The 12,870-nt window shown below is 38.1% G+C and overlaps 1 protein-coding gene across 1 annotated transcript in view; it reads right to left on the bottom strand.

Annotated features, from left to right (window-relative positions):
- Positions 1-4,414, bottom strand: part of pan2 (poly(A) specific ribonuclease subunit PAN2) — a 32,879-nt gene extending 28,465 nt beyond the window's left edge. The window contains exons 1-4 of the mRNA XM_083974898.1: positions 4,352-4,414; positions 2,712-3,017; positions 1,338-1,507; positions 1,116-1,236 (exon numbers count right to left, since the gene is read on the bottom strand). Of these exons, the coding sequence (XP_083831024.1) occupies positions 1,116-1,236; positions 1,338-1,507; positions 2,712-2,999 (579 nt within the window). The 5' untranslated portion in view covers positions 3,000-3,017; positions 4,352-4,414. The remainder of the gene's footprint in view (positions 1-1,115; positions 1,237-1,337; positions 1,508-2,711; positions 3,018-4,351) is intronic.
- Positions 4,415-12,870: the final 8,456 nt, after the last annotated feature.

Raw genomic sequence — 12,870 nt, 5'->3', positions numbered from 1 at the left:
AGACATCGTATACAGGCATGCATCAGCTACAACTTTACATCTTTACACTTGACACCGTTTATCATTCAGCCCTGAGGTTTATTACTGGTGACAGCTACAACACTCATCACTGTGACCTGTATTCCAAAGTTGAATAGCCCTCACTATCTAACAGGCGTGATCGACACTGGGTTTTATTTATTTTTAAAGCTCTTACTGGACTCTTACCATCTTATATTAACTCACTAGTATCTTTTAATGCAGGTCTCTATCGCACACGCTCAAAAGACTGGCTCACACTGCAGGTTCCCTCTGTTAACACCGAACTTGGAAAGACCAGTTTCTCTTACTGTTGCACCTACAACCTGGAACACTCTGCAGAATCATTTGAAACTTACCTCACTTTTATCAATAGGACAATTTAAAACCATAACGACCATAATCTTATTTTACCTCTAACTGTTCCTGTTTTTAACTACACTTATATGTTTCAATTTATCATTGTCACCTTTAACTTCCGGTATTCTGTTATGCTTTTGTATGTTTCAAATGTCTTGTCTTCTGTCCTTATGTTTTGTGTTTCATCTCGGCTATATTGTAAATGAGGTTACTCCTCAATGTATCTCCGAGTTTATAAAGGTTATGAAATGAAATGAAATGACTGGGGCACCGAAATGCAGCCTCTAAGTAACGCATTATCTGTGGCGAAACTCGTTCATTTCACCAATATTTTGTTATGATTCGCTAGTAGGTCAATCTACAGATCCCGGATGACGACAACAGGCAACTCCGGACTCAAAGGGGAATAGCACTAGAGAATAATAACAAAATATTGGTGAAATGCACAAGTTTCGAAGCAGATAAAGCAGATAATTTAAAGGCTACATTTCGGTGCCCTGATCACTCCCATTATGTGGATATACGCAGCTTTCGAATGGATGTAAATATCATCAGAAGGATTCCTAATGACCCCAAAGTTATATGGGCGAGTAAACGACCGTATTTTATGCCAGAGATAAGGACCACGTTGTATAAAACCGCTCTTCTCCTTTAAGTCAATTATTATTATTATTATTATATAATGAGATCAATATAAATAGTTGTGGATGTTTAGAAGTCTAATTCCACCGACTCACCCTTTGAGTCTCTTGAACGGTGTTCAAGTCGACTTCAACCACGTAGTTTTGTAACCCGCCCGTGAGCAACATGTTGTTGTCGGTCATGAGGAGACTGTGCATGTCGGCGGCTTCGTCCATCCTGCACACAAACTTGAATTAAACGTCTTTACAGCTGTGGTTGCTCACATTCAGTCTCAGATATCTGCTCCAGTCCAGCTCAGGTTTAGGTTTGACACTTACTGATAATCGAACATGTACAGGCCTCCGCGGGTGTAGCACTTGAGGTTGCACTTGGAGAGGAATAAGACGCCGGTTTCCAAACTCTGGATGTGTCGGATGTCGTCTGTCGCGTGCACTTGGAAGGAGGAATGGCGTCCCATCGTAGGTCCAAAGAACGAGGTAACGTGACCCTGGAGAGAACAAACAGACGGGATAACAACAGTGTCGTGTGACGTGGATGAAAAGTAGATTTGTATTTTCCTTAACGCTTGGGTTACCCTCAGAATTTGCATATACCTACATATGGCCCTCGTGAGCCGAAACGTCACACCTCACACAAGTGCTATAAAAATGTTGTATAGAAATATGTTTTTTAACTTTCATCACATGAAATCTTTTCAGCAACTTCAGACCTAACCATAGATATAACGTTTATTATTTTATATATATATATATATATATATATATATATATATATATATATATATATATATATATATATATATATATATATATTTTTTTTTTTATTTTTTTTTTTTTATTTATTTATTTATTTATTTTTTATGTTTTTATGCCCTTTTTGTCATAAAACCCCTAATTTTTTCAATGAGAAAAACACAAAATATGCAATATGCAAAGTGGAATACTTTGGATGAGGTTATTACAGCCTTGAATATGTCAATTGATGGGAAAAACAATATAACATGTATGTTACAGTATATCCAAAATGTGTGATTATAGTGGGACTCAATAGTGTCAAAACAGCGCTGAGGGATACAGGTATTGTAAATGCCCAACTCTCATACAATTAGCTATTAAACTGACTGAGATATTGGGAATCAAAAAAACAAACAAACTGCAAAATGGGACCATTTGGCTCACAAGGTGTCCCGAGGGTTAAAGGGATAGTTCAACATTTTGGCAAATTGGCCCATTGCCATAATCCCTATAGTCTTAGCAGTAGGTTTGTTACCTTTAATTGTCGGTGCAAGCTATTTTTTAGAACGGCGGAGCAGAGCCGTGAGCTGCTCAGAGCTACGCTATGGAGGCTCATGGGATTTCTTAGTTTCACTCATCAAACTCATCAAATACACAATCCAACAACTCCAAAACGCTCTCGTGGAAAAGGTGTGACCTGCGCATTCACCACGCTATGAGATAATAACAGAACGTTACCAGACAGAGTTGTTTTAGAGGGAAATTCATGCAAAACCGCTGATGTGCGTTGCCTTCAGGGACAGTTTTTCAGCAAGCAGTCTCTGAACCTACTCCTAAAACTATAGGGATTATGGCAATGGGCCAATTTGCCAAAATGTTGAACTATCCCTTTAAAATTGTTCACAAATACTTTGTGTGTCTCTGACTGCATCCCATAATAATAACACGGGTCCTCACCCTGTGGTTTCCCATCCAGAGCATCTCCTCCTGCAGGTCGAAGTGCGTGGCGGTGACCGGGATGCCGACCTCGGACACGGCGCTGTGCAGCTCGGAGAACATCCCCTCCATGAGATGCACCGAGTCGGGGACGGTCACGGCCAAACCCTCGGGGTCCAGCTCCACGCCCTGCAGCAGGCTGGGGTTGAGGTGGGGGTCCATGGACGGCTCCATGCCCGCCTCCAGGGTGCCGTGCAGGTTGGGCGGGTACTCACCCATCCCGCCGTCGAGACCGTCAAAGTTCATCATGAGTACAGCTAGTTCAACCTGCAGAGGAAGAATAAACGCCTAGTTATCATTTGTTTACATTAAGGGCGTAACTTTGGGTTAAACACTGGGGGAGTTAAGATCTCTGCCCATATAAGGATTTTTTTTAAAGCAAAAAAAAGTCAGTGTAAATGTTTCCCAATTGGAGGAAGAGTGCAAAATCATTAACTCTGATAAAAGGACATGGTTAATTTACCCCTTTATTTTGGCATTGCCACATTTGTTACAGTAGTAAAAGGTGTTTCAGTTAGGGCTGCAACTAATATTGATTTTTTTCATTATCGATTAATCTGTTGATTATTTAAACGATTAATCGATTAGTTGTTTGGTCAATAAAATGTTAAAAAATGTTGCAAAAAGTAAATCAGTGTTTCCCAAATCACAAGATGTCGTAGTCACATGTCTTGTTTTGGTATCTGTCATTACAGGTGGCAGGGCAAGGTGTATGAGGATCATGAATGAAAGGGAAATGTGAATAGTTGCTTTGCAAGTTCACAGTGTGCACCCCTAACTTTTCTGCTTGTGCTCCTAAATTTTTAAGTTAAGGGTCACTGTGCTCCTAGTAAAGCTATGAACAGGGCACATCACATCTTGTCATCAAATTTGATTCAGAGAGAAAAGCAGATCAGTTTTCAGATCAGTTAAATCCTACCAGTACATTTCTGTGGCGTCCTCCTCTAGCTTTACCTCTGTAGCCACCAGCAAACTAAAGACAATAACTCACTTGCTAACTGAATGATATGACTATCTTCCTCCTTTTATATGATGAACCAGCTAGTTAGATTGTTTATTGGCCTTGTGGCTCTTTTCAGTATGTTTCTGGGCAGAATATGGGCTTGACCAATTCAGACCAGTTACATTGGCTGATTTTGACTTTTTATTTTGCTTTTCTTTTTTCTTTTTTGTTAAATTACACCCTTGGTTTGCGTGAACTACACTCTTATCTCCAAACTAACTTAGCTGTAGCTTTGGGCTTAGCTTGTAGCAGCTAGCCCCGGAAGCTAACGTCAGAGCAGGTGCTGCCTAAACCTTTCACAGCTAAACTTATATTATTAATGAGGAGGGGGGATGTTTATGTAACCATGTGATCATGCTTCTTCACTTTAACCAACAGTGTTTCATTGAAGTGTGTGAGGTTAGCTGCTGTTTTGTTTAGTGTAGTGTAGTTAGCATCGTTAGCAGTAGCATCGTCTCAGAGCTGCTGGCCGTTCAGCATCAACTGAGCCACTCAAACTCAACTTCAGCACACACACAAAACATAAAACAGACACAGTCCAGAAGAATGTGTGTCTACAAACTCGTAAACTTAATATCAACGTAAACTTTACACTGACCTATTCTTGAAAACACGGTTTTACCACCGCACAGGGGTCCATGCTGCTGCTGCTGCTGCTGCTAACTCCATTCACAACAACAACACAGGGAGAAACCGTTCACACCGCGGTGCGTTCAAGAGCAGCTGCTGCTCCACTGTTCTTCTAGGTTACTCAGTAAAACTGTTTGGATTCACACCGCTCTGCTACAACATGAGTATTGATTAATTAATAGGTAAATTTAACATGGGAAACACAATTCAACATAGTTTATTGTTTTTTGTTGTTTGTTTTATTTTGTTTAGACATCAAAATCCATCAAAATCCAAAAAGAGTATGAAACATTATGATTTGTACATATTAATGATGTATTGTACTTGTTTTCCTCTTATTGACATCTCTTTGGTATGTGGCTTTAATAAAGTCTATCTATCTATCTATCTATCTATCTATCTATCTATCTATCTATCTATCTATCTATCTATCTATCTATCTATCTATCTATCTATCTATCTATCTATCTATCTATCACTGTGTAGCCCTACATTTATGCCTATTTATTTTTGTGTCTCTTCTTGGCTTTTTTTTGACTTTATTTATTTTTTTTAAGAATTTATTCATTATTTGTTTGTTTTTTATATGGAAACAAGAAACAAGTTGACAAACTTATTTATTTTCTCCCTTTTTTTGGTTTACAAATAAAAATGAAGTAAAACAACATGAATACATTCTTGGCTTCAAACTAAATTATATTATAATGATATGACTGATAGTTTTTTCATTGTTTGAAGCAGGTTTCCCATTTTGGTTTTTAAACAAATACCAGGTTACGTTTTCCCCAATTAGCAATCAATTATGGATAATCAAATTCCACACATTTGTTTTTATTACGTAAAAAACATACAAACATTGACTGTACACCATAGGTAAATCCATAAAGAATGTATTGACAATGAACAAGACAAGAGCAAATGTGTGTTTTTTGTTTTAGCAAAAAATATAAATTTGTTTTTGTTCTGAAAGTTATTAATGATTTACTTTACCATTTTATTTAAATTCAGTGTATCATTGCATCATATTGAATTAAATCTTAATGATAAATTCAGTCTTTACAAAAAGTGATGTGCTCATTGCATCATGAAGAATAACAGAACACAAATGGGAAAAGTAAAGGAAGTGTGAAAATATCTTATGTCTTCCCTTATCAGTCTGTTTCTACGAAGAAGAAGAAGAAAAAAATTCATCTGAAAATGCAAAAGGTTTTTCTCTGGTAGAGAAGAGGGGCTGGTCGCGGGGCAGATGGAAAGTTTGTCCAATCCGCTGATGAAGCAGCCTGAAATGTAAAAGGTTAATCTCACTTCCTCGACTCAGCCATCGATGTGAAACTCTGATTAGATCACATCTGCACTGCACATCTGTTACAACTGAGGTAGCCGTATCAATCATCACTCTCACCTCTCACTATTAGTATTGTCTTTCACACACAGACACACACACACACACACACACACACACAATAGCCAAGCCAACACACAATTTCAGATAATAATTACATCAGATCATTGATAAAAGAAAAAAGAGAGATCAGATAAAGTCTGATAATAAAAAAAACATTAACATTTAAATCATTGAATCAAAAAGAATAGGCAGAATAATAGCTATTAATTCATTATTTATAAAATAATAGGCAGAATAACCCATAACGCTTTACTTAAAACCTTATGTATAGATTTATGTCAGCTTGATACCTCAGAAAACAATACCATTAATAGTTTGACCATCATCAACAGTTGATATCAAATAAGTAGTCTTTTATTATTTATTTTTTAAGCTTTATTCTCTTTTATTGTATGTGTGTGTCTGTTGTTGCCTTGCCTATATGGACCTTGAGTCTGAAATAAAGACATAATAATATGAATTCAAAATAATAGGCAGAATAATATGAATTCATTAGGCTATCTATAAAATAACAGGCAGAATAATATGAATTCATTATCTATAAAATAATAGGCAGAATAATGTTAATTCTTCATTCTTGTTGTGCAACATTAGGCTACACAATCGTTTCACATACTCAGATTACATCAAGAGTCTCCTTCTCCTCTTCCTTCCTTTGAACAAGTCACTCACAATGAGGTCAGCGTGTGACATAATACTAGTAGTTCCGACTCTTCTTCCTTCCTGTTCACTACTCACTGCGTGGATATTATTATTGATGCACTTGACATGAACTCACCTGAGGGATGCCCATAGGAAAACCCTGCATGAGTCACTGCGCTGCCTTAGCGACGTTCAGCCCGTGTATAAAGGGCCTGAGCGGACACAGAGGACTCATCATTCACCATCAGGGACCAGCAGCAGCAACAACAACACAACTCAACTCAACTCAACTCATAACGAGCCAACATGAATTTCTCAGCTGCTCTCCTCTTCTCTCTCCTCTTCGCGGTCGCATCCTGCTTCCCAGCCGGGCTGCAAGATGCATGCGCCGATGTGCGCAACAGCTCAATGGAGCTCAACCGCATCGCCAAAACTGTATCAAAGGAGGTAAGGGTTTCTTTATTTTATTATTCTCAACTCTAATGTCATTTTTTTTTTTTACATTAGTGAATTAATTACTAAGGGCAAAACAAAATCTATTGGAAACAAGAAGAAAATCCCACTAGAACAGCTTTGAATTGAATTGAATTGAAAACTTTATTGAACAACATTAGACAAGTGTTCAAAAGGATTAAAACACAATAAAGCCCAAAGGCTTATTTCCATTGTGGTCCTATAATAATTTGAATATTAATGACTTACTGAAACATGCAATAACACAGTGTGCAATTACAGAATTGTTTTTATTGAATGTGAATATGGATAGTGTATTTTTTCTTTCTTATTTATCACTTCTTCTTTTTTTCCTCTGTTTTTTCTTTTTTTATTGGCATCTAAGGAAGATTGAACCACTCAATTTCTTTGTGTTTTTTGCAAAGACAAAAAAGACATTGTATTCTATTCTATTCTATTTGCCTATATTTTATAGTCTATATTAAAGAATATTTGGCTTTATGTCTTTATTATTTCTAATAAAATGGTGTATTGACTGTTTTATTTTTGCCTTATAGGCAGGAAATTTATCCAATGATGGGGACTTGGATTTCGACACCAAACTCCAGTGGATGGAGGCTAAGGACATGTGTGACCCCGAGTCCATCAGACAGAAATCTATGGTAAGGAACAAACACTATAACAACAATACACACAATAAACAACACATTAACATCAAGTGTGTGTGTATCAGAAGAAATGCAACAAGTGTTTGTTAAAGTTTCCCCCCTCTCTTGTTCTTTTCTCTCCAGCCTTGTGTGGGGAAGCTCCTCCACGTCCTGACCAGCTACGGCTCTGAAGTGGAGAAGCTCTCTGAGTTTCCCAACTGCTCAGGATTTGCCAACAAAGTGAAGCCGGCGATTCACAAACTGCACAAGGACATGAGCAGATGTGTGAGGGCGGCAGGAGGGAAGCATCATCAGAAGGTGAGATGAGTGTGATTTTTCATCCTTTATACAGCCTTGTTTTTATGTTTTTCAGCTCATGGCGTCACAAAGATTTCTAATTGTATCTTTATCTTCTTTAATTCCTGCAGGAGTCTCAGCCCGACAGCAGCGAAGTCTTGTCCTCTGAGAACTGGGAGACGCTCCGGTACTGCCACTACACCATGAACAGACTCTTCTCCTTCTCCATCCTCGCTGCTCGTGTCTTCGCCGTCGGGGATCCGGCTCATCACAGCGAGGGAACCACTCAGACCTGCAAATAGAAATAGACTAACGTAACAAATAATACAAGAAGAAATCCTGTGTTTGATCACATTGATCAAAAGCCATCTGGTACAGCGCTGAGCGGCTGACGATGAAGCTGGAAGTGTTTTCCTCGATCCACTCTCTGGTTTCTGCCATGTATTTCCAATGGAATGATAATCTAATCTAATCTAAACTAATCTATTTATTCAAAGTATATTTATTGTATTTATTTATTAATATTTATCTAAATCAACTTGTGCTTTTTGTATTTATCTTGATTTGTGTGTGTGTGTGGTACTGTAATAAAACAATGATCAATCCTCATCATCATGGTGTGTAGTTGTTTATCAATGAGCTGTACAGTGGCTGTTCATTTCACAGAAAGCAACAAGGACAAATAATTCCCAAGTAAAGAAAAAGAAAGTTACCTTTCGCTGACAAACTCCTCTTTGTTTGGATGAATTTCCAGAGCGGCTCGCTGCAGACAGATGTGCAGCGGCGAGGAGGAAGCCGTGCTTTCCTGAAACACTCCTGCTAAACTTCCTCCCAGCCAGTCAGTCAGTCAGTGTCCTCTCTCGCTCTGATGATGCAACACACGCTCAGTCGTAGTAATTCAAAGCAGCAACAACAACAACAACAGCAAAAAAAAAAAAAAAAAAGGAAGGTCACGTTCAAAGGGGAAGAGGAAGTAGCAGTGAGCTCAGTGTATAAAGACACTGGATTGCTCAACGCGGAAGTTTTGTTCTCTGAGTGACTGGATATCTAGTGAATTCAACCTCATTATAATCCACCCACAGGGATCCTGACCGGGAAAAATCCACTTCACTGGTCACTGCTGCTGCTGCCGAGGTGTCACACTATGTGTCATCATGCAATGGTGGCCCCACTGTGAAGGAAGAAATGCAAAAATAATGGACATTAATGCATTTGTGACCAGTGTTTATATGGCTTTTTACATCTAGTGTTTTAATGCATAGTTACATTTTGTGAGTTCATCTATTTGTACCATTTTTATCGTGTTATTTTCCTAATGGTATTGAATATTTAGGCAAGGCAAGGCATCTTTATTTACTATATAGTGCATTTCATACCAAGGCAACTCAATGTGCATTTAAAAGGAAAAGCATAAAAGAGCATAAAAACAAAAACACAGCAGGAGCAAAGAAGAATAAAAGGTAGAATAAAAGAAAATAGATAAAGTTTAAAGTTTTTTTAAAAGAGCTCAGCTATGAGCGCATGAAAAGAGAAATGTTTTTAACCTGGATTTAAAGGGATACTTCACCCAAAATCGATAATTGTGAATTATGAATTATGGATTTTGGGTGAAGTATCCCTTTAAAAGTGCTCACAGTTGGGGCTGATTTCAGTTCTGCTGGTAGTTTGTGCAGCATCACAGCTAAATGCCGCTTCACCATGTCTAGTTTGAACGGACCTGAGTCAGTAGATCTCAGAGCTCTACTGGGTTTATACTCTACTAACATGTCATTCATGTATTCTGGACCTAAAACATTTACTCATTTAGTGCAGGTTACCAAGGGGACAATATATCGATATGGGGGATTGATTTAAAAATGTTAATAAATACAGTATGTGATTGTATTTAAATTATGATGAAATTGTTGTATTGAGACTTGGTTTGTATTGAAATATGATACTCCTCCATCTTTTGGAAATACTGGAAAAAACAACTGTGTGTATTTAATCATTTTGAACAAACATTGTTTAGGTTTATTTGCTTAGCACGAAAATGCGTAAAACGCTGCGCAAGGAAGGAACAAAGTCCTGACAAACTTGTACAGAGTTCCACCCCTGTCTATCTATGATACAAAACAAAAGACAAGCAGACAACAACACATGAGCTAAACAAAAGAAAAAGACAAGAAATCAATAGCAGCAGGAGTTAGGGTACTTGAAGCAACTAACAGCAAAAAATATGTGACAAAAGCAGAACAATGACAAAGAAAATATAGTTAGAGAGTGAGTAGGGATAGATACGGTAATTAGGTTTCTGTAGAGCAGTCGTTCCCAACCTTTCTGGCGACCCCGTGATCAAGATGCGCCAGCTCAGATATTTCTATATGCTGAATTTTATTTGAACTCGATTTGAAAAAGTGAAAGTATACAATACAGTTGTTTAAGATTGTGTGTGTTTTTAATCATAATAATAATTAGTTTTAAAGTTTTTTTTTTTTTTATCAATTACTAGACATTTTAGGTGACCCCATTTGAATTCCAGGCGACCCCACATGGGGTCCTGACCCCAAGGTTGAAAAACACTGACCTATAGAGAGTAAAAATTATTTTTAAATGTCTGTATGTATGATTTTATGTGTGTAAGATGCTGTGTGTGCGTGCGTGTGTGTTTTCTCATTTAATATCTGGACCTTGAGTCTGTAAATAAAGTTATATATTGCCCAGATCCAAAACTGCTTCTAAACAAATAAAATCCTATGAAGAGCTGTATTCGCTACAGATCAAGCCTCACTGGTATAAAAACCTGTGTTTTAAAATCATTTGTACATTTCATAGTATTATTTTAGTAATCTGTGTCTCTTTGTTTTGTTTGTATACTTTCCCTTTTAATGGACTATAAGTCTGTAATAAAGATATAATGATAATGAAAAAGGTCACTAGGCTATAGGTCACATTATTGTGTGTCTGTGCTGTAGTTAACCCGTCAGACTGAAGGTGTTTTTTCTATGATAAATTAATGTTTATTATGTCGTCAACATGAGAAGTGTCGTGCCCGGCAGAGCGTCTGTACACTGTGATTGTTGTGACGATGATGCAAAGCAAGCAGACGTGTTACTGTAAGACGCTGATAAAAGGTGATGACGACATTATAAACTGATTTGATTCGGGCTTCACCTGTTTTGTTTTGTTTTTTTATTAATATTTACTGCTCTTTGTTTTACAGCATAAACCTCCTGCGTGGAAACTTTACAACTCTGCACGTGTCAGGACAAAATGTTGATAGAAAACTGATGTTTCAAGAAATGACCGACTCAGCAGACCTTAAGTTCCTCAAACTGTCCCAGCAGGTAATCCATTAGATAATCGCTATGTGATTTCTTTTTTTTTTTTTTTTTTTTTTACATCACTTCCTTATCACAAGTATCTAAACACTGGCCGCGGCTACCGGGAAGCAAACTTCCCAGCGGTAACAGTATGTGTGTGTGTGTGTTTTTGTTTTCATTCCCATTAGTCATTGAACCTCTCAGATCTCATGACTTTAATTCATGAATGAATTTCCACACTTCAGTTTTAGGGCTTCATTCAGCAGTTACTATACTCTACAGTCCAGAGGCTGCAGCCGCTGGCCGGTCACAAGATCTGTAGATGTTCATTGTTTACTCATTATCTCAGCTTCCACACCTGGAAAAACCCGTTCAGGTGGTGGACTTCAGGATGAGTTCGCTCTGAGGCTGAAAGAGCAACTTTCATTTGGTTTGTGAGCTCCACGATAATAACTCGCACTGACACAAACTTTCTCCATGATCCTGGATCAATAAGATAATAAACTACATTTTGATCCATAAAGTTACCAAAATAAATCGGACCTGTCCTTCAAAATCTGCAAATTATCAAATGTTGCTCTAGCAGTGAGATCTTGAAAGGATAGTTTGACATTTTGGCAAATTCTCACCATAGGTTAATTACCTTTAATTATCGGTGCATGTTGTTTTGAGATCCGTGGAGCAGAGCTGTGAGCTGCTCAGTGAACACAATGGAGGTGAACGGTACAGGTCCCCTGTCCCTCATCAAACTCATCAAATACACAATCCAACAACTCCAAAACTCTCTGGTGGACAAGTTGTGACCTGCACATTCACCGCGCTGTGAAATGATCATGTATAATGCAATATTATTAGGGATTATATAGGACACAATGATGCAAATACTCTGAACTACTTGCGCTATTGAAATCACTCCACCCAGCAGCCGTGTCAGGATTGTAGTTCCGGCTGCATTTTCCTCTAAAACAACTCTGTCTCGTAACCTTCTGTTATTATCTCATAGCGTGGTGAATGTGCAGGTCACAACTTGTGCACCAGAGCGTTTTGGAGTTGTTGGATTGTGTATTTGATGAGTTTGATGAGGGACAGGGGACCTGTACCGTTCACCTCCATTGTGTTCACTGAGCAGCTCACGTCTCTGCCCCGCCGATCTCAAAACAACATGCACCGATAATCAAAGGTAATGAACCTACTGCTATGACTATAGGGATTATAATGAGAGGAGAATTTGCCAAAATGTTGAACTATCCCTTTAAATATGCGGGCTCGACTCATACTAAACACAAAAGCCCACCCTGATTCTTATGAAGGAACTGGTCGCCCAGTAAACTTTTTGACAACAATGGAGCTCTATGGCTCAGAGGAATAAACTGTGTGATGCTCACACAGACAATACCTGCAATTCGAATACTAATCCTAATTGCACGGGTACAATGCCCTTAAGTACTTTCCAGCACTATAGTTTATGACCACCACGATATGCCAGGCAGTTTGCTGACCTTTTGGTTTGTACACGAGATTATAAAACGTGTCGGTAGTGAAACGTTAAAACACAATTTCAGAACAAATCCTACCCACAAATTTATTTTTACTGGTTTTCCTAAAGTAAAATTAGCAATGCTTCAGTGTAGAAATACTGCGCTAAAAGTCGTCATGCATTAAAGCAGGGGTTCTCAACTAGTCTTACTCTGGGACCCACATTTTCTCATGGTCATTAAGTTGCGACCCACTTTTATAGAAT

The sequence above is a fragment of the Trachurus trachurus genome (assembly GCF_905171665.1).
Source record: "Trachurus trachurus genome assembly, chromosome: 7".
Taxonomy (NCBI): Eukaryota; Metazoa; Chordata; class Actinopteri; order Carangiformes; family Carangidae; genus Trachurus; species Trachurus trachurus.
Note: the sequence above shows the minus strand (reverse complement) of the source record. Positions and strands in the feature narration are given on the sequence as shown.